The 23597-nt window shown below is 33.6% G+C and overlaps 1 protein-coding gene across 3 annotated transcripts in view; it reads right to left on the bottom strand.

The window, feature by feature from the left end:
* Positions 1-5206: 5206 nt before the first annotated feature.
* The window catches only part of LOC136039347 (cleavage and polyadenylation specificity factor subunit 6-like), a 51195-nt gene continuing 32804 nt past the window's right edge, over positions 5207-23597 (bottom strand). For 2 of the 3 annotated variants that reach the window (XM_065723001.1, XM_065723003.1), the window contains 6 exons: positions 23244-23365; positions 21535-21655; positions 16986-17138; positions 14587-14668; positions 10998-11102; positions 5207-5393 (listed from right to left, as the gene is read on the bottom strand). In XM_065723001.1, the coding sequence (XP_065579073.1) occupies positions 5312-5393; positions 10998-11102; positions 14587-14668; positions 16986-17138; positions 21535-21655; positions 23244-23365 (665 nt within the window). In that variant the 3' untranslated portion in view covers positions 5207-5311. The remainder of the gene's footprint in view (positions 5394-10997; positions 11103-14586; positions 14669-16985; positions 17139-21534; positions 21656-23243; positions 23366-23597) is intronic. The other variant, XM_065723002.1, reaches the window with a different exon arrangement.

Below are 23597 nucleotides of genomic sequence, written 5' to 3'. Positions count from 1 at the left end.
TTGATTTCGGGATTTAAAGTGACGAAACATTCATAAAAATATTTTCAAAAGAACATTTTAAAATCTTGTCCATTGAAATTTCCCCCCAAAAAATTATATCAGCTAATTTATTTTTTCATTCCGGAAAAAAACATAGATAATAGTTATCGCACCTTATGCGGAGCTTTACTAGCGGTAGAATTTATTATTACTACTACCACTAACTACATTGCATCACCAAGTCGCCTGAGCCCAACTCAGCTACGCAAACTACCTCTTCCATCCCAATATATTCAAAACCCTCCTTCTTTATGCTCTTCCAAGAAGTTCCAGTTTCTCTTAAATCTCTACTTATTTCCTCCTTCCACTTAATTCGGGGACGACTTGCTTTTAATTTAGCGCTATATTGTTGGCTGATAAAGGCGATCTTTGGCGACCTGTCATTCTTCATCCGCGGAACGTTTCCTAGCCATCTCAACCTTTCTCTCAATTATTCCACATATTCTGGTACAGCTGTTTTACATGTTCCTATATTGTAAGAACATGATATAAGTGGTGATAAAAGGAGGACGCACAAAAAAACTTATTTGATCAAAAAGGATTAATTAAGAAGCAGGAAGTGTGGCCTTGATGGTTAAGACTAAAAGAAAGTAATTAAGATAATGGAGAAAGATAAGTACATGAATTTAGTGTGATATAAAGGCAAAAACAAAGCATTGATAAAAGAAAACCATTGAAGATGGAACGGTTACACAAAGTGTGTAAGCAAGTTTGTAAAATATTTTATTTAGATGTAGAAGAAATTTTATTATTTCTAGCAGATGCATTGATAGTTTTAAGATTTTTTGCAATTGGTAGCAATAGCCCATAAAATTTATATGCAAAGAAAATTTTGTTGCATAGTTTGCTTCCGTATGGACCTTTACACACTTAACTTGCTACAACTGCACTGATACGTTAAGAGTTTATATTTTTGCCAAACCTCAAGTCGTTCTTGCATTGAAGTCTTAAAACCAATACAACAAGATTTAGTACGTAGATTTGATAATTGTTTTGGTACAAAAATGTTGGTTAAGTGATCTAAGTAAATTAGTTTGAATCCCTAGTATCGAATCAGTTTCTTCTTCTTTTTTTTTATACTGATGGAAAGCCAAGTGTTTGATATTTATTTATAAGGTTTTATCCCTACATGCAAGAGACTAAAAGGCCATACATACGTAGCTTTTTTGGGCACCGATTTCAGCCGCTCAGTGGCCAAACGGTGGCGGTACAGAAATAATACCATTTGCGAGAGATTTTCTAAATCAAATATCATGGACACCAATAGTCTGTTATCAATAGTTGTATGATTAATCTCAACTCATTATTTAGTTCTTTTAATATTATTATTATTAAGCTCTTTTATTAATAAAATTTTAATTATTTTAAAATTTTATTTCATTAAAAATATTGAATTAAATTCTGAAGTCTTTCATTATTAAATTATAAATTTCTTATATTATAAAATAATATTACCTTTAATATTATTGTTTAGTTCTTTTGATTTTCATGCTGTAGCGAAGAATACGATTAAAGATCTCTTTTTTTTGAGGGTCACGACGAAATTTGGTGCTGTTTTTGTGGGGCCGAAAAATAAAAAAAATTTCAAGCTAAAATCGATGCCAAAAAAGCTATGTGTGTCCTGCCGTTCAGGTAACATTAGATATTGTTAGTTTTACGGCCTAGCTCTCTGCATTTATATCGGTTTTATTAAATTACTAGTAAGATTATCCTAATGTATGAGAAATAAAATTTCTAAACTTTTGGTTAAAGAAAGGATACATTTTGTATCGTCATGAAAGTTATATAAATAATATTTAACTAAAAACGCAAATAAACTTTATCAAACGAAATTTATATGAGAATGATCTAATTTTCTCTTCAAAATTCAGTGGTCTTTGATTAGAGCCTTTTTTCTTCTAAAAATAGCTCTCAAAATTGACTCTTTTTGGCTTCTAAAATTTTTTCTTCTGATGCTTCCCTTATCCATACAATTTTGATGTAAACCAAAAGGCTTTTAGTTTACATCACCAGCCTTTGGTTACGTGCTTCCATCACCAGTATAATTCGAATGTAGACCAAAACGTTATTCTTTTGCTCTTAACTGCACAATCGTAGGAGATTCTAATCCTATTGGTTATCAGTTTACGAACACAATAACACAAAATTGGAATCAAGAGACAAAATTGAGAAAAACAGGATATATTGTGGGAATCTTGAGCGCTCGAGCTGCCTGTTCCCAGCAGCTTAAGCCCTTTAGGTCGGCCAGTACCAGAAGTTACACGGCTCTTCCTATTCGCTTTCGCTCTCTTCTACATGAGAAGATGCTACCAATAAACAACTCAAACAATGTAGTGCCTACCAGAAAGTCAATAATATTTGATATAGGTGCCTTTCATCTTTTAAAACTGGTTTTAAACAGCTCCTCAGCACAATGATTTATTTGTGGCATTTCAAATATGTGTTTGATATTTGTTGCCAGGTGTATTGTGCTGTATCATTCAACAACCATGGGTTGCATAGTCTCTGGCACAATTAAACCAAATCTATCATATGGGTCGTTCCTTTTCTTTCAATATTAATTTCCTTTCTTAGAATTAGAGTTACTCTTTATTCTGAAATAAAGTGCGTCAACTTCCCTTGAGGAAAAGATGAGAATAGGAAGTAGGCACCGTTTATAAGGTTTTTTTCCGTTGCGTAGTGTTGCTTAAGGTGCAAGAACTGGCATTGAGAGAAATGGGTTTATACACGGAAGAATTTGCCAACATATCGGCGCAATCAGTAGTCACCTTCACTCAAATGTTGTTTAAAAGATTATATAATATCTATCTTCGGCTCTAGCCATATAGGTGAGATTTACAAATTAATCATGGGAAAAGAGTTGTTTCTAACATTGTGGTGAATCGGAAGGGATAAAAAAAAAGAAAAAAAATCTGACCAGGACCAAGAATTAATGTATAAAAATTATAATTTACCCAGAGGAAAGTGTGATCATTAACGACCCCAAAGACAATAGTATTCTCATCACTTGAATGATATCTGTAATATCATTATTAAAATTAGGGCTATAAAAAACAATTTTTAGGTATCTCTCCTCATCCAAATGTGAACAAATACTAACAGCGTCAATCTCATGGGGATACTCCTTAGAAGCAACACATGAGTGGGATATAAAATATCTTATGAGGATTAACACAATTACACCTTCCCCTCCCCGTCGAAGTAGATCTATCTCTTCCGTAAATATTAAAACCTTGTATATGGATCTTTTCAAGGTTATGAGGATAGTTTTTTGTAAACGAATTACAACAACAGTATCAAAAGCGATCCACCAGTTCATTAGACGTGAACTATTCAGACACCACATTCCATTGAAGAAGTTAAAAATTACCCGTAATTTGTGCTTCCACCCCCCCCCTCTTTTCTAATTTAGTGGTTCTATCTTTCCTATTATCCTTAGAAGATGGCAAAGGTTTTCATTAAAATGGTGACAAATTTCATAAGTATTATTATTAAAGCTACTTTTTCTTCTCAAGGCTTGGGTCCAAGTCTCAAGATTTTTAATTTTTTTTGGTAGGGTGGGGAAAAAGAGCGCAATATTTTAACAGGTCCTGTAAGTTCTTTTTCTACTAACGATTTTTGTACAATATACAGGGTCTGGAAATACGTTAAGGTTAAAAGAAAACTGTTGTATTTTTTCACACTTGTGAGATAATTACAAGAACAAATGTAAAATGAAATGCTAAAACTAAATTTTAACAATATTTACATTTACTAAGTTCTCAAAGGGAGAAATAGCAGAGAAACTTATAGTGTAATCATATTTTGATCTATCTGGTTACTTGGTACTTTAGAAAAGGCTGGGAAGAATTGGGGTTGCGACAAAACGTAGGCTATGGCCAGAACGGTACCTAATGCCTATTTTACAGTAGTCTTGCAAGCTTTTCTACAACACTATTTCACATTAGTTGAGATCCCGAGGGTGGTGATCGACCCAATACCCAAATATCGTTTAGATCATTCTGAAGTAAATTTATTGAAGGGACCCATATAAACTAATTACTGTAATCCTTGATTTAGGTCACACCCGTCACAATTGCCACATACCTGGATCCACGTTTTAAGAAAATATACAGGCCTATTAGCACTGACAATCTTCTCCAAGTTGAGAATAAATTAGAAACAGAGATGAACTTGGCCTTGCTGACTGCTAAATCCCTATAAGTAGATAGAAGTACCGTGACAGTCCCTGTGATTCAGCCACAGCAAAATCAAGCGAGTTTGTGGGGTTCACAAGCGAAGTTTTAGTAGTCAATGTCAAACTTGCTTTATCAGCAGTTGAATCGTATCACGGCTCTGCAGATTTTTATTAGTCTATGTTTCCAAGAAAACTGATCCACGTAAGTCTCCTAATATGGGATCTCAGAAATACCTAAATGATACATTCATAATAGGGTCATCCTCTATATTTCCGGTTTATAGATCTAATTGACCCCAACCCCACCTGAAATTATTAGAATCGTCTCCAGACTGAAATTATTAGAATCCTCTGCAAAGTCAAATTCTGGCCAAGCCGACGGGAATGCATGCTAGTTTGTTGCTCCTGCCTCGCCTCTGTAGTGTGTGTAAAACACATAAAATTCACCCTTTTGTTTTAGATATAGTGATATAATGTTTAAATGCGAGCAACGTCAGGTGTCAGAAGTGGCCATTATTTTAAGAACTATCCGAGTCCTGCCATGTATTTTTTTGGATTAGAGGTTGAGTGTGAAACTTTAATTTGGCTTGCATATTTCCCAAACGAGCTCCAGTTTCAACAACAACCAACATTTCGAGGTTTCTGAAATTTTCTTCCTCCCCTTCTCCCTGTCTGAAGTTTGAATCCCTATCTTTAATTGTAACAAGAAAAACAATTTTTACTTGAATTCATTTTAAACGTAAAAAATTAACTTTTATTTTTATTTTTAGTCAACTTTAGCCTTGTAGATTACCCTTAATCCGTATTTATTCCTTGTTGTTAATGCATGTTCATAAAATAAACAATTTAATATATATATATATATATATATATATAAGGTAAAATATTGTTTAGATAAATAGATTCATTCAAAATTAATTTATTTCAGCAAGGGTGGGTGACTAACCGAGGTCGACCTAACACGAAACCTCTGATTAAAAAGAAGAAATATAATTGAGAAACAAATTTATTGAAAATCATAATTACAGCCATTGTAATCGCTATACAAAAAAGAAGATAGGAAAAAGAAATGCATGATACACATCAGAAGCACCATTAATGTCTACGATGTTCACTGTCTTCATCTCGGTCTCTTGTCCTTCCCCGTTCTTTCTCACGGTAGCGTTCTTCCTGATATCTAAAGTACAATTACAAAAAATGTTAATTTAAAAAAAGCAACAATTTGGCACGATGCACATTTATTGGGATGATAGTTATGTGTAGATACCAAAAGGAATAATCTTTATGAAGGCCAGAAGAAAAGAAATTTTACCAAAAGGATTACGATTTCTGGACTAAGTTTTCACATATATATATATATATATATATATATATATATATATATATATATATATATATATATATATATATATATATATAGTTCAGTATTGATTCAGAGTTCATAGGGAACATACCAGTATTAAACTGGATATTTCACTATCAAACCAGCAAGCAGTCTTCTACACCGAACCCTTCTAGAAACTCCTAACTAAAACTGACAAAATTAGAATCTGATCTATATTCTTTCGCTTTCCCAAGTATCTGCTTCATCTGCCTCCGTGGTAGAGACATTCGCTCGCTATTGAAAAATTCAAGGTTGCCGTCGCCAGATGAATAGCGAAACATAACAGAAAAAAAAATGGGAATTTAATTTGATTCTTGTAAGATTGTTTAACGTTATTTTTCTACAGCATATATAGTATATTGCGTTGTTTTGATTTTTTTTTTGCACATAAATTATGTACATTATACTCGTCTGTCTTATAAGTTTTTTCTTTATTATTCTGGTTTCTTTCGTATATTAAATAAAAAAAAAGTTTTTTTTTAACTGAAAGTAAGGAGCGATATTAAAACTTAGAACGAACAGAAATTACTTCGTATATGAAAGGGACTGCTTCTTTACGCTAAAGTTTGAGTCTTTCTCTCAACTCTTCTTTTTAAAACAGTAAAAAACTTTAGCGTAAAGAGCGGGGCGTTGATGAGGAAGCATCCACTTTCATATACGAAGTAATTTCTGTCCGTTTTAAGTTTTAATGTCGCTCCTTACTTTCAGTTAAAAAAACTTGTTTTTCTATTTAATTTCTGAACGTTTTTGAATCAATGCATGTTTAGAATTTGGCTCTCCGCAGAGGAATAATTAAAACGAAATTTGCATATTTTTTTTTTTTTGGCTAAATGGCTTTCTCATAGTTTTGATCGAATGATTTTGAGAAAAAGGAGCGGAGAGGAAGCCTAGTTGCCCTCCGATATTTTGGTTACTTAAAAAGGCAACTAAAACTTTTAATTTTTTACGAATGTTTTTACTAGAAAAAAGCTATACGTAACTTATAAATTAGCCTACGTAACTAACTTTTGTATTCTCATGCTTTTATTACATATATGAGGGGGTTCACCCCCTCGTTAGTACCTCGCTCTTTACACTAAAGCTTAAATTTTGTTCCAATTCATTAAGAATGACCCCTGAATCACAAAAGCCGTAGAATATAATAGTTGAAATTACTAAAAATACTTTAGCGTGAAGAGCAAGGTATTAGGAGGAGGTGAGCCCCTCATACACGTAATAATTTCTGTTCGTTTTAAGTTTTAATGCTGCTCCTTACTTCCAGCTGAAAAACTTTTTCATAATTATTTTTTCATTTTTTTTTAAATAATGCTAGAATATCCTGCGCTCCCTTCATGGAAATTTTCTTCCCCATGACAAATTCCTCGATGGAAAGTTCCCTCAACATATCCCCCTCTTCTCAACCCCTCCCCAAACCAAAAATCCCCCTGAAAACGTCTGTACAATTCCCAATAACTATTACTATATGTAAGCACTGGTCAAAGTTTGTAACTTGCAGCCTCTCCCACGGCGACTGTTGGGGAGTAAGTCGTCTCCAAAGACATAGTTATAAGGTATTTAGACTACGTTGAATAAAATGGCTATCTCATAATTTTGATCCGTTGACTTTGGGAAAATAATTAGCGTGGGAGGGGGCCTAGGTGCCCTGCAATTTTTTTGGTCACTTAAAAAGGCCACTAGAACTTTTCTTTTCCGTTAGAAAGAGCCCTCTCGCAACATTCTAGGACCACCGGCTCGACACGGTTACCCCTTGAAAAAAAAAAACAACCCAAACAAATAAACACGCATCCGTGATCTGCCTTCTGGCAAAAAATACAAAATTCCACATTTTTGAAGATAGGAGCTTGAAACTCATACAAAAAGGGTTCTCTGAACGCTGAATCTGATGGTATGATTTTCGTTACGATTCTATGACTTTTGGGGGGTGTTCCCCCCTGTTTTCTAAAATAAGGCAAATTTTCTCAGGCTCGTAACTTTTGATGGGTAAGACTAAACTGGATGGAACTTATATATTTAAAATCAGCATTAAAATGTGATTCTTTTGATGTAGCTATTGGTATCAAAATTCAATTTTTTAGAGTTTTGGTTACTATTGAGCCGGGTCGCTCCTTATTACAGTTCGTTACCACGAAGTGTTTAATTGTTGTCTTTATTGTTTTATTAATTTGTTTTCTTTTACTGCTCCATCTTCTTGCTTTTGTACGATGAAATTTTCAAATAAATAAATAAATAAATAATATATATATATATATATATATATATATATATATATATATATATATATATATATATATATATATATATACTAGCTGTTGGGGTGGCGCTTCGCGCCACCCCAACACCTAGTTGGTGGGGCGCTTCGCGCCCCCCCAAGCCCCCCGCGCGCGTAAGTCGTTACGCGCCATATTAGTTACGCGCCATTGTAGTTGTGTCCCTGTGTCCCACCTGTGAATATAGATAGATTTATACATGTGTTTCAAACTACGTAAAAATTGCGAATATACAACATTCTTGGCTTTCCCACTACTGGGAGCTTTTCGTTTCCAATTGCCAGCAATTGATCTGAAAATGTTTGACCAGAGCCATCGTTACACAGACAGACAATATATAGAAAATATATATATAAAATATAAATATATATATATTTTCTTTTTAGTTTTTTTGTAGTTTTTACCTTTTTTAGTTTTTTTCTTCTTTTGTATTAATGCTAAAGCCAAGGTTCAAACCTGGAGCCCCTCGGACCTAGAACCTGAAACATAACGCTTTACCAACTCAGCTACTTCGGCTTGAATACATTCGTTTTGAGCAGCTTCCTCAGGTGTTGCCATTGTAGGTTCTTCAGTCATTTTAAAATTAGAAATTTCTCTTTCAACGGTCTTTTTATAATTAAAAATTTGTGTTTGAACGATATTCTTAAATATCTGTGTCCTGGTCGTCATTTATATTCCCTGTGTCCCGGTCGTCATTTGTGTCCCGGTATCCCAGTCTGTAATTTCTCTTTGAGTGTCCCGGTCTGTAATTTCTCTTTGAGTGTTTTTTCTTTTTAGTATTTTTTAGTTTTTTACATTTTTTCTTTTTTCAGTTTTCTTTTTCTTTTTTATTTTTCAGCGTGTCCTGGTCGTCATTTATATTCCCTGTGTCCCTGTCGTCATGTTTTTTACATTTTTTCTTTTTTCAGTTTTCTTTTTCTTTTTTATTTTTCAGCTTCACTATGAAATACATATCGCCGAACCTTTGTTTTTTTTTTAACTAAAATCTGGTAGGCATTGATGACCTTATCCAAGTCAAAATCCCAAACCCAATCATCATCGCTATCATTTTCAGTTTTGATATGTTTTGACTCTCGCCGTCCAGGTGGATCTTCATCTAACTGCGCGGTTTTTCCTTTTTTTTCTTTTTAGTTTTTAATTGGTTTTTACCTTTTTTTTTAGCTTTTTTAATTTTTTTTCGTTTTTTCTTCTTACTTTTTTTTAGTTTTTATCTTTTTTATTTTTTTTTTATTTTTATTCTTAATTTTATTAGTTTTCTTTTTCTCTTCTATTTTTCAGTTTTTTCCTTTTTTTTAAGTTTTTTTTTAGTTTTTAGTTTTTTTAGTTTTTTAGTTTTTTTAGTTTTTTAGCTTTTTTATTTTTTTTATTAGTTTTTAGTTTTTTTGTAGTTTTTGACGTCATGACGTCAACCTGATCCACAGATCCACAGACAGACAGACAACTTATTTTTATATATATAGATAGATAGAAGATATATTCCCTGTGTCCCGGTCGTCATTTGTGTCCCGGTATCCCAGTCTGTAATTTCTCTTTGAGTGTCCCGGTCTGTAATTTCTCTTTGAGTGTTTTTTCTTTTTAGTATTTTTTAGTTTTTTACATTTTTTCTTTTTTCAGTTTTCTTTTTTTAGTTTTTATCTTTTTTATTTTTTTTTATTTTTATTCTTAATTTTATTAGTTTTCTTTTTCTCTTCTATTTTTCAGTTTTTTCCTTTTTTTTAAGTTTTTTTTTTTAGTTTTTAGTTTTTTTAGTTTTTTAGTTTTTTTAGTTTTTTTAGTTTTTTAGTTTTTTTAGTTTTTTAGCTTTTTTATTTTTTTTATTAGTTTTTAGTTTTTTTGTAGTTTTTGACGTCATGACGTCAACCTGATCCACAGATCCACAGACAACTTATTTTTATATATATAGATCTATATATATATATATATATATATATATATACATATATATTACAATGGTTTTTTAAGCGTACACGTGTTAACAACAAACTGGCTTTTTTCACACAAAAACACAGCTTTTTCTTGAAAATTATACAAAACTCGTGGAACATGGAAACTCAAGGAAGAAATCTGGTTAGACAAGTCAATAATCTAAATAAGATTGGACGAACTTCAATCAGCATAACAACTGCTAAGGAGTTAGTTTATAGAGAATTGTTCCTCTCAATTAGAAAATTACAATTTTTTGTTAATATCTCTATTTGTTTATTGTTTAGTGGTGATGCTGATATTTTGAAAAATATTGTCAACTTCAAATCTTACGATGGTACTTGAGCATGTGTTTCAAGTTTAATTTTCCTTATTAATGAATAAATTCAATTTGGGTCCTAAAATGGTTTTTTTTTTACTAATTCTTTTCTTTCTCAAGCAAATAAACTTTCCCCATTTTCAAGCAATTGCGTAATTTCTGCCAAATGCCAGCGTAAATCTTAGAAAATTATAGTCACAAACAGTTATTATTGTAGGACACAGACAGTGGATATCTTCCAAATCTCATTGCTTAAAAATGTTATTCGTACATATTCTTGGCAACTTCAAGTAACAAAACTAATATTTTTCTGAAGTTGTGTAAGAACAGAAGGCACCGAAAGATCTTGAATATTTCAATGCTTAGACAGATTGTAAACCGTCATTCCAGTGAAAGAATTCATTAAAATGAAATAACATAAGGTTTATCTGATAAAAATTGGAAATCAGCAGGCTGGAAAAAGTAGCCATTTGTAAATACCAATCAAATCATGATGATCGAAAAAGAAAAAGTGATATAGCATAACACCTTATTAGGGTATAATTACGCTAGGTAAATGTATGAAAATATAATTCAGAAACGTTATATTACTTTGTTCACTACAATAACTCCAGCAGTTTGCAGATGCGAATCAAAATAGCCAAAAATTATATTATTTTAAAATCTTGAGGCTTTGGGGGGTAGAGACCCGGTTGAAAAATACCATCCAGTTTGCATATGCCCGATTAGCAGCATTTTACAATTCTGTTTTAAAACTAGCTTGTGTCTTGAAATTAAAACAATAACGCCTTAAAACTAAAAACTTTTTTTTTAAAATAACTAAATAGAAATGAAACGGAAGAGTGAAAGATATAAAAAAGGAGAAAAACAACAAAAACAAGCAATTACCTGTATCTGTCTTCACGATCCCTGTCACGAGTGCGATCATAGTCTCTCGATCTTTCTCTTTTCTCTCTCTCATAGCGGTCACGATCCCGATCTGGAGTCCTAGAACTACACACAACACAATTAAACAAAAATTACTTTTTAGACGGTAAATATAGCGCTAATAGCATAGTAAAGTTGCTCAACTTATGTCAAAACTCAAGAAAAACATTTCTTTTCAATTCACTAGACCAAATTAAAACATTTTTTTAGGTAAAATTTCTCGAACAACTCAATAAACATAATGCATTTTCCTCCTCTCTGTAACACGTATTGTTTTTAACAAAAAAAGGTTCCTATTCCAAAAGAAAAGAAACACTTTTTTGCTTCTTAATTAAAAGTTAAATACCAGTTTTAAAAAATGATAAAAATGATGAAATCTCAAAAGAAGATTCAGAGTGGAATATTGCTTTTCCGGAGACATAGAAGTGGAAAGAAGGAAAGTGTATTCTCTAATAATGGCAAAAATATATTTTTCGACAGGTTGAATACGTAAGAGAAACACTAGGCTTAAAAAGGTAACCCTCGGAAGCCTTCAGTTCAACCTTTAGTTATTCAATGTAGTTAAAGTGTACCCAAGATCACGGAAAAATTATCGCAACATCGCAGATAGAAAATTTTGCTATAAGTATTCAAAAGCCCACTCTCAACCTCGTCATTTATCATTGTTGTCACCAGCTACAGTTCAGCATCGTCTGATCTTTCCAACCTCTTCTATCCAGTGTTGCCATCATACACTCAAAATAACACTCCAAAATAATTTGGGCCGGTTTTTCCGCCCCATTTTAATACGTATTATATTTTTCTATAGTCTAAAACGTGAGATCATACCATCTCCAGAGTAATAAGCCTTTTAGAAAGTTCTGCTCAATATAATGATCCCCTAAGGACAAATACCAAAACTACGGAGTCGCATGGATGGTATGACTGCTAGGGGTTTGGGGCATGCAAAGTAACTCGTCTGTGGGTCTTCATTATCTGTACATTCATAGGCTGCTCCGCCAACTCTGTATATCAGTTGCAACGATTGGCACTTAAAGGAAAAGGACTAAACGACGCTATTGGAGCATTGGCCCTTACTAATCATCATGACAACTAGGTGCCCACGCTTATAACGGCTACACTATCTTTGTCCTAATTGGTCTAAGCAATAGCTAACGAAATTTGTTAATGGAAAGTGATTGATATTTATTGTTTCCCCCCTAAAGCAAATACTAGTTTGCCAGATATCTTAATTACCATACATACCTAGATAATTATCAGGACTCAGTCGTCACTGGTTTTCGTTCTTCAAACAAGATCAAAACCTAGTTATATTAAATTAAGCTAGCAGTTCTAAAAAGTCATCTGGACTTGTATCAGAGTTCCAGGGGAAGCGCTAAATGCAGCTATACTGCATATCTCAACAGATAATTTTTAGTATATCATTGAAGTTTACTGTATATAATAGGTATTAACAGTCAATTAACTACGGTTAAATACCGTTGAAAATTTAAATGCACTAATTGGTAGGCAAAGCAAATAACAGGATTTTCACTTGAAACATAACAGGTTCGACAGTAACATGTCGACATCGCTGCTTCTACCGTTGCGCAATAGCTACTAGTTTATCGTTTCGAACTACTTTGGAATTTACAACCAAATGAGTAGTATTCACAACCGAATGATTAGAAATTAGCGTCACATTGCTTGATCTGGTAAAATATTTCATCCTTGGTTTCGGTTTGAGTTTACAACTCTTATGTCTTGAAAATAATATTTCAGTCATTTGAATAAGATTTAAACCATATTAGGATTTCACGCTACAAACCAGTATAACTAAATGTTTCTTTCAAAATTTATTGTCATAACTGAGGTCACCATGGTCCGGTCTACTTACAACGGACGTTTCATCTTAGTTGAAGAAAAATGAGCTTCGGCCCATTTTGGGTGTCATAGTTTGATACAACGAGAAATTTTCGAATATTTTCACATCTTTTGTTTCTATTACCCAGTGAATATGCTTAGTAAGTTAAAAGCCAATCACGGATAAAACAAATATAGGCCTATTTTGGGCGTCACGAATCAGTACAACCTTATTATTATTATTTTTTTTTTAATAGCTTTCGTCTTCATCGAGGGCCCCTTGTCCCTGTCTATTTATCCTGAAAGTTTGAGCGATCAGAGAAACGAAATTTTTGTTCCAGCTCCAGGTTTCACATATAATTGCACCAAACTCCGAAATGTTGTGTCCTCACTGAAATATTATGCCGAATTTCTGCCGTCAAACATCAATACAACCTATGTATCCAACCATTTTTGTCTCAATCAAGGTCGTCTTGGTATATCTACACATAACTTTAAAACCTATAGGAAAAATTATCTATTCCCTGTTTTCCCAATCTGCGTAAAACAAACTGGCCCTATTTGGCTCAACTTTTTTTTATTTGCATGAATGTCTCTTTGGCCAAGGGACTTACGGCTGTGAGTTTCAAACTAATAAAGAACAACACAATTTTCATTGTCTAATCCCCTTAGACAATTGAGGGGGGATTGTCTAATCCCCCCTCAACACAATTATTGAAAATGTCTAATTCCCTTAGCCCAGACAAACATCCTTGAAAGTTTCAAGCCAATCGGTAAAAGCGTATTTTGGCCCCTTTTCAGGCCCATTTCCAGAGGGAAGGGGGGGGCATACCCTGAAACAAAAATACTTATTTGTATATTAGGATCGAAATTGAGCAAGAGACTTGCGGCTTCATAATTCAATCTGTTCAGAAAAAAAGAGTTTGTTGTTACTTTTCCAGAACAAGCAATGTTATTTCTTTTACTTTGTCATACACATTAGAGTCCTCTTGGCCCAAGGACTTGAGATACAAGTTCTGAGCTGATCATGAAAAGTTTTGTCACTTTTCAGGCCCCATTGTCGGTGAGACCATACCTACAAACAAAATCATTTATTATTAGGTTCAACTTGGCCTGGGAACCTGCGGCGAAAGTTTCCAACTAGTCAGGAACAAACAGTTTTTCGGCTATTACCAGCCCTCCCCCAATACCACCATTCTCCAAACAAAAGATGAAGTCCCCTTGGCCCAGGCAACGATCCTTGAAAACTTTAAGTCAATTGAGAAAATTTTTTGCCTTCTTCTCTGGGCTCTATTCTAGGAGGAGGGGGGCTGCTACCATACTAAAATTTTCTTGTCCAGTAGGACCTCCTTTGCAATGGAACTATGATTTAAAGTTTCAAGCCGTTCAGAAAGTTTCTTGGCCCCTTGCAAGTGCGGTTAGCAAGAACAGCCACGGGAGCGAAACTGTCTGCCCTATTATTACTTTCCACCTTGGCAAATGGCTCTTTTTTACTTAAGCAGCACTAGAGCCTGGCTTCTAGTCAATGTCAACAATTGGAGTCTCTTGAACAAATTTTTTACATTTTGTTACTTGGCGAACCTCAAATATTCCAGTCAACACAATGGCCTCCTCTTCTTACGACATTTTTCCCGTTTTCATCATTGCAAACTTTTTAACAAGGAAGCATCCAAATTTTCGACTCATACCAAACTGAATAAACACTCACCGATATTCTCTGTCTCTACTTCGGGACCTTGTGCGGTCTCTGTGTCTTCTTCTGCGGTCACGATCCCGGGATCTTGAGCGCTCTGCAAAAACAAATCACTCGGCGTATTAAAGGGAAGAAATATTCTTTGCCAAGCTTTGCATAAACAATCCTATATTATCCAAATGCTTGTTTGAAGCTGCTAGGAATCACAGAGGACAGATTTTAGGTAAATTAAAACACATCTTAATTGCATACAATTTGCTTAATTTAAAAACAAGATTGGAAAATGATGATCTTTTACTCAAAGTGATTAAGAAAACGAGAAGTTAAAACCATCTTCAATAGGACAATAATAATAATAATAATAATAATAATAATAAAAAAAAAAAAAAAAAAAAAAAAAAAAAAAAAAAAAAACTACGAGAAAAACATTCGTAAGTTCAACAGTCAACTCTTAAATACAAATTGTAGTACAAAATAAGCAAAATGTAAAAAAAAGGGAAAATTTAAAAGTAAAACAAACTGTAATAAAATGTGAAGAACAGCATACACAATATCAACTAAAAGAATAAAACAACTGCTTATGATGTGATGATATTAAATTCGCAGAAAAGTGGCAAAAAGACTGACAACTTTACAATAAATAATCCAGATGAAAATACCCACATGCTGTAAAAGAAATATATATCACAACTTCATAGGATTGACTGCCCTTTTAAAATAACATATGGACACCCCCCTTCCTTGGTTAGGTGCTGCTTATTTTTGTAGTTTTTACTTATGCAGTTTCTATTTTGGTGTAGTTACTTGAACCTGCTGAATAAAAAAGGGAAGAAAAAGACCATTGATACTCAATTCTAGCCACTTCGGGCAATTTATTGAGCAAAACAAAAAGAGCAATCAAAATACCTGCCAATAAGCCAAGTGGAAAAAAAAAATGTGTCATTTTACAATAGCATAACGTAATTGGAGGTCGCCAATGTCTTTAATCTGAAAATTGTCAGCTTCTTCCCCCTAAAGTTGATTTTCCTATTTTTCAGTCAACAGAAGCTCAAAATACACATCGTTTTAATAAAACGCACCTGACGCTCTTGACTTTAAGCGGCTTAAGGAGGCAGCACTATCTCTATTGTTTCTATTCGTTCTAAGTTTGGATTTGTTATTTATTTCCATTTCTGTTCGTCTGTTCCATTTATTCATTCAGAGTACACTATGTTTGTCTTAACTTTGACTTATTATAGGAATTTATTTATGGACTTGCAAGGTTTTAATATCGCTCTTTATTTTGCTTTAAATTTGGTTTTATTGGAAAATATTTTAAAACTAGTTTTTTTTTTGTGCGCTTTTTTAATTACCATAGAATTTTACCATGCGCCAGCTGCAGGTGATGTTTGTTAAGTTTTTCTGCTTATGAACTAAAATGTTATTTACAATTCAAACTTCAGGGAAATTTCGAATATTCATTCTAAAATTTCAGCCATGGTAGCGACAATTTTCAATAGCCTTTTTACTACAAAATTTAGGATGATTAAGGAAGGGATTTTCGATCATAGATTGAAAATCTTAGCTTAGTTCTTGGCGTTCTATGGGGCTAAGCCCCTCCTAACCCCGATATTGTTGGGCACCATTGAACAAACACATATCTCATTCCATCTTATATCATTAATAGAATGGTTAACACGTCCGAACATCACACACGCTAAATATGATGTAGAAGAAAAACAAAACAAAAAAACAAAAAAATGCCAAGCTAAAATAATGAAAACATTTCCATTATCTATATAGTTCAAGACCCATCGCTCAGCCATTCTCAGTGAAAAAGAAGAGAAAGGTGAAATAATAATAAAAAAAATGTACCAAAAAGGAAAAGAAATCCATCAATCGCACCAATTACATCAGTCAGTATGCACCTTGAACTTAGCTGGGTTTTTCTCTGTCAGGACCAAACCCATTACAGGACCCATTCCTGGGTCTGGACTTAACTAGCTTTCACACAAAGTTAGTCTACATGTTCATCTAAGCGGCTTTTTTTGCATCGAGCCAGTCTTAAACTTTGACACAGCTCGCTCTAGCACTGATAATAATAATCACTGCTCGATTCCAGTTTAAAGGGGACTGGTCGAAACTTTCTTAAGTTTTTCTATCGGGAGTCCATCCAATGAAAAACAGGTTATAAGCAATTAGTCAGACAAAAAAGTTGGTCTTCATTGTCATGCTTCCATTGCGATTTTGCTTAATTTTTTTTTTTCAAATCACTTTTCTATAATTATAACAGCTAGACAATGTGATCTTAATATTTACATTAGAATTACTGGCTTTAACTGTACATAATTTTTTTTTTGACAGTGAAACCAGAAATAAACTTAATATTATACACAAAATATAGAATATACTGAACATAAGTTAGAAAGACCTACCTCTTCTTGATCCATAGCTCTTGGCTTCAATTCCACTAAGAGTGTCTTTCAAGGCAGTTATTAATATTTTACATCTATCATCACCAGCAACCTTTGACTGCTTTATCAAGCTAATGGCTGTGGCCAGAGTCTCAATAGCGCTTGCATAATCACCTTAAAATAGGAGGTTGATAGATTCTTTTATATGCACCGGTTGTCATTTTTGAAATCACATACAAACTTATAATTTTATATTCCTTCCAAACTAGATATACGGATTCGTAAGATCATATAATCTCAAAAAAGGGAACAATGTCTTAATAATTAAGCTAAAATATATTTGGCATAAATAATAAATGAATGTAGATTGAACTTCGAGGAAGAGGTGGATATGCTAAGAATTTTTTCTTTATCTCTAAATATCTATAATAATGATCTCCCTCAAATATGAAAACTACTGATCTTTACTAAAGGCAGGAAATCATTATTTATTCCAGGGTGATGGGCCTTCGAGGGGCGGGGAGTAGATTCGAGATTACAGGTGCTATCACAATGAAGAGCCTCCACCTCCTCCCTCCTTGTGCGTGCCGAAATCCTTATGTGCATTGATAAAGAAGCACTTGCTTCTTTTTTTTTTTCAATCTCGGATCAATGATGTCAATACTTCTGTAAAAACAAGTCAAACAGCCACTGTTTTGTTTTATGTCAGGCGTAAATTCTGACATTTTCAACCGAGAGGTAAAAAGGGTGGCCGTCATTTACCCCCCCCCCCCCGCAGAGTATATCGAAAAAAAAAATTCAAATGAAGGAGTCTAATAGAAAAAAAATCCACGAAAAAGGGTATCATAGGCAGCACACTAGCACTACCTAATTAAAGAATGATGTTGGCACAACGTATTACAATTATTATTATTATTATTTTGTTTGTTTTAGACCAGGGCCTTTTATAAAGAAGAAGTTTCTTAGAAACTCGAAGAGGGGCTCATTCGATTGTAAATTGAGAGGACTGGTGCGCTTTTTAATAGTCAAAAGTGATTGAGGGTAAATAGCTCCCCCCCCCCCACGTTCATCATTTCCCCAAGTACTTCCGATAAAAATTTTGAGATAGCCATTTTGTTCAGCGTAGTTCAAAGGTCTGGAAGTCAGGTCCTTAAGGATGATAACCCACTTCCCCCCCCACAGTCCTCAGGGCGAAGGTTGTAAGTTATGCCCTGGGCATATAGGGTTTTTGACATTTGAGATAGCCATTTCATTCAAATAGTCCATATATAAAATAATAAAGCTTTTGGGGATGAAATAAACCCCCAAAGCCTGGGGGAAGGGGTTGTAAATTATGCACCAGAAGCATTTAAGGTTTTTTTTATGGAGGGGATGGTTTTTTAACTTTAGAGGAGGCTCATTTGGCTGAAAATTAGAAGTTCTAGTTCCCTTTTAAGAGTCAAAAAAGATTGAGGTCCATTAGCCCCCCCCCACTGCCCCCCTTTTCACCAAACGTGAATATCACAACAACGGCTTACATTATTAAGTTAGACCTTTCAAGGTAAGTTGTGGCAGATCTTGACCTAGCCAGAAGACACTATGTGTATATATATAATAATACGTCTACGGTTACTATAACTAATGACACTAAGGGCATTAAGTTGAAACGTTTAGGGGGAGTTACAATTAAACGAAAAAATTATACGCATGCAAGTATCAAAAGGTCATATAAGCAATAACATAGGCACCGCTGCTCTATCATAGCTAATTATATCATTTATATTTTAAAGGAGCTAATCTGATTGGAAATTCAAAGTTCTAGTACCCTTTTTCAGAGTGAAAAGTATTTGAAGTGCAATCAGCTCTTCTCTTTAGCTCATAATTTTTCGAACAGTTTTAATCAAAATTTTAAGACAGCCATTTTGTTCAGGATAGCTGAACGGTCTTGTAACTATATCTCTAGGGCTATTGTGAAGGTTAACTCCCAACAGTTATGCAATTTACTCATTGTGCTTAAAAACCCAATGGTGCTTTAAGATTAAATCAAAACGCATTGTGTGTACGCTGGTTGCAATTAAGACATCTCTGCAACGTCCCAAGACTGGGGGTATTAAGTTCAAACTTTCGAAGCTACTTCTATTACTATTTTTGCTCTTAAAATTAACAAAGTCAAAAGTGTGTAAGTGTATCCAATCTGTTAAAGAGCAAAGATATAATTTTTGGGACATTATTAAGTTTTTTTTCGGGACAACTAGAGGAGGCATAAAACTAAATTAAACACTACTATTAGTGTTCAGATTTTCAAAAGGGAATCTGTTGTTAAAAAATTTTCTCCTGCATACACATAGAAGGCCGAACTATGAATTCTTAAAGGAAAAACCAAAAAGGTTTAAAATATTATTTTCTTTTTCCCTGAAAAAGACTATGTCAATATAAAACGAACAAGAATTAATTAAAAAAAAACTTTTTCTACAAAATAAATTTTTCAAAGGAAAGTAGAAAACTCCATTAAACTAAAAATGAGCAAAAATAGAATCAAATAATCTACCAAGCATAACCTACCACAAATCAGCATCGATAAATAAATGAAAGCAAAAAAGAACAGAGATTAAAATAAATAGCCGAGTCAAATTCAAAACGAGCAGAAATTAACATGAGTAAGGATCAAAACCCCTTTCTTCCCAAGGTCAGACAATAATTCCCACTTTACTAAAAAAAAATGAATGTTTTCACTTTTATGACTTAAATAAATCAAATATTATAAAGATTTTAAGGAACAAATATCAGCATATGTATATTAAACTGACAATGCATATACAATCGTGTTTTTTTTTTCAGTAAAGTGCAAATTATGTTCTTGCTTTGGAAGGCATAGGGGTTTTGAGCCATTTTCATGTAAGTTTCTGCTCGCTTTGAGTTTGATTCGGTTATTTATTGCAATTTCTGTTCGTTTTGCGTTTCACATACTTAATGACGATGATTAGTGGTAATTTTATGCTTGGTAGATCAATTGATTCTACTTTTGCTCATTTTTAGTTTAATGGAGTATTTTACTTTTCTTTGAAAGACATATTTTTGGGATTTTTAAAAATTGATTTTAATAAAAAACGAACAAAAATTAATTAAAAAAAAAACTTTTTGCATAAAACAAGTTTGTCAAAGAAAAGTAAAGAGCTGCATTAAGTGGCAAAATTAATTTGCCACTTTTCGTCTGATCTGAAATTTTAATAAAAGGTAACCTTTACTTAGGAGATCCCATTAAATGGCGTAACTTCATCAAAATCCTGGGGAGGGGGCAAAGTAGGGGGCCAATTTTCCCAAATCAGGTGAAAATGACACAAAAAACTCAAAAAATGAACCGTATAGTACCAAAAATGTAAAAATATACTAAAGAAAACTGACCTGTTTCTGGGAATGCTTGAATCATAAAGGCCCATCTTAGTTTTGGCAATATTTTAAAAAAAACTAAATTTCAGCAACCTGGGGTGGGGCAAATTGAAGCCCGACCGGGGCAGTTGCTCCCCTCCCCTGCCCCATAGCAAACTACTCCCCTGATCCCAATACACAGGAAAAGAATCTAACGAAGAGGCTGTCCCAAAACGTGAAGTCATCACAACAAGCGTGGGCCAAAAGCCCAAGCTGCCGACCATGGCGAGCGGAGGAAGATGACATAAGCAAGCTCTTTTGCTATTAGAATCCAATTATTCATAACCCCGAGTTAAGATAACCAAAATTTTAAATTAATTTTGTAATTATTATGCACATCACAAGAAAAGAAAAAAAAAGTAAAAGTCAGGAGATTCATCGTTTTGGGGACCCCGTGAAGACATACCAAGAAACAAAATAAGGGGAAATCTTAGACCGATATGCTTAAACTGACCGAAGTGTAATTTTTACTGAAGTTTACAATTTGAAATTACGTACTCAAACAAGGGGAATAAGACCCAGTAATTCCCGTCCCCCTTAAAACCGTGGTATATTTGGAAAAAATGTGACTCAGATGTGAATAAAAGAATTAAATGCGAAAACAGTGAAATTAAGTTTTATTCTATTAGTAGTATGATTAAAATTAAAAGTAACATTTTAATTACATATATCTGCAAGACATCCCAGTGCAAAAATCAATTCCCCAGTCTTCTTTTTAGCAGTTTGACCTTATTTTTAAATTATTACTACTTATTTGGAACTGAAAATATAACTGCAATTAAGAGAATGTGAAAACTGAAGATCATGTGAAATTAGCAGAAGGGAGTTCCAATTGCATCAAATATCGGCAGTAAACTGGGCAAAAATAATGACCAGCTAGATAAATATTAGCGTTGTTTTTGTTATATGGGTTATAAAAGCAAATAATTTTCAGTTGTACAACAAACAATTCTCGGTAATAAGTTAAAAGGCACCAGAGCGATAAGGTAGTTTAATTTTTTTTTTTGAAAATTTAATTTTTTTTCGGGGGATCCTTTTTGAATACATAATTATCTTGTAAAATAAAATCAAGCTAAATTATAGTTGACTTTTGTATTAAGTATAAGACGAATCATCGGTTTTAGTTGATGGTTTTAAATGACGGCAAATTATTTGAAAGGCTTACCAACTGCTGCATCAGCAACCGCTCTTGAAATGGCTGAACTCGAAACAGTTCTGTTCCGACTCATTATCTCTTCAAACTCAGCCTCAGATATAGTCGGTTGGTCAGCTATTCCAGCAGGGGGCTTAAGTAATAAGGGAAAATTATGAAAATAGTCATAAGAATGAAATAATTTTAATGGGCTGAAGAAACAAATAGGCGACATACAATAGAGTCAAATCTAATATATAGATCGGGCAAAAATAATTTACTGAATTTATTATTACATTATTTTCAACCAGCCCTTGTAACGTAATGAAAATCCTTAGAAAGTGGAGCTTGTGATGGACTACATGATACACATAGAAAACAATAGGGTTCATAAAAGCGAAAGAAAAGGGGGAAAAGGAGACGGGGAAAGAGAGAAAGTATAAAAAATGAGAAAAAACGATAATAAAAATTTATTTATCTGCGATAATTAGCCTTTTAACGGTTGATAGGATTGGCAAATAAATATTGAAATTAGAAAAGTAGACAAGTCCCTGAAAAAGAAGAAAGGGCGGTAACAAAACCACTTTTTTAACCTATTCTAGGTGCTCAAAGTGGTTTGCTTCAGCTGGCTGTGGATGATTGGCGACCGCAAATATGAGGCAAAACGTTCTGAAGATACCAAGATACAGTAACGCATAAGATACGCCTAAAAATAGGATTACAAACTATAGTATACTCCTTGTACCTTCCCCTTCCAGGCAGTTTTTTTTAAAACAGTCGCTGATATATCTAATGTTCTTCAGAAAATCCTTGTTTCTTTGCCATTCTTAAAGTTCTCCTCCCCCCCCCCCCAGAAATTCCAGTCTCTCCAATTTCTCTTGAAATTATTTTTTTTTCAAAATCAAATGACTTACAGAGCGGGCATAACCGTAAAAAATCATTCTGAGTTACTGTTCATGTTACCTGGTTATACCACGTGATCTTTGTGTTTGGAGTTCAACACGGTTGCATAACACATGCGCAAGTTGAAAATTAGAATCAGGGTCATAACTCTATTATTCATTTATTTCTGTTATTCTTATTTTTACAATGATCTTTATCATTAAAAATTACAAAATAGCAAAATCCCAGAAACATATTTTTTCAATTGAATCTTGTGCTTTCTTTCTTTTTTTACTTTTCTGTGATTATTTTTTCAAAAAATGCTAAACCACACTTATGTGGGTCACATTTTCATATCACTTGCGAATCACATTTTCATATCATCCATGTATAACACGTTAGAAGCCTTTGAGATAAATCCTCGGCTGGTTAAATATAGAAAAGGTGACAAGGATTACCAATCTCGCTTAAAACCGTGAATCTGAAAACGAGACAGCGAATCAACATTCATAAGATATGTTTCCACAGCTGTTTGGGAATTGTTTTAAAAACTGTTCAGTCTTTATTTTTACTATGAAGAAGTCTTCGTTTGGTTACTATTGAATTGAATTAACAATGCCTCAATATATAATACAGTTTAATGTTGCGATATTAAATTGTATTATCTATCTTATTTTATATTGAAAAACTGAAAAAATGGTAAGTTCTCTTTTTATCATTCCATTGTAAAATAACATCGTTACAAAAATGAAATAAGTTGTTTAGATCTGTAAAAGATATAAAATTGGGATTTTAACTGACTAATTCATAGATAAGATCAGGCTACAGAGAAAAACAAAATTATGAAAAAAATAACTTACTGGAGCGCTTGCTGTTGGGAAACTTACTGGTGGAGGATGATGAGGAGGTGGAAAGAATGCTGGATTCACATGAGGGGCTGGTCCACCAGGAATAGGAGGGGGAACACCAGGCGGCGGCAAAGCTAAAGCAAAGAAATGTTGTAAACATTCAGTAATCCTAACGCACTTAATGTGACGCAAAATAAAGTAATGCTCAAGAGATACTTTGCACAAAAAAGAAGGGTGGCTGAAAAGAGGCCCAATTAAGGCTTTATCATAAAGCTAGCACTAAGAAGGACCCAAGTCTTGGGTTTGATGGGACATCCCCGACAACAACTTTGCAACGAAATATTAGCATAACTGTAATTAAAGCAT

This window comes from Artemia franciscana, chromosome 19 (assembly GCF_032884065.1).
Source record: "Artemia franciscana chromosome 19, ASM3288406v1, whole genome shotgun sequence".
NCBI classification, from domain to species: domain Eukaryota; kingdom Metazoa; phylum Arthropoda; class Branchiopoda; order Anostraca; family Artemiidae; genus Artemia; species Artemia franciscana.
Note: the sequence above shows the minus strand (reverse complement) of the source record. Positions and strands in the feature narration are given on the sequence as shown.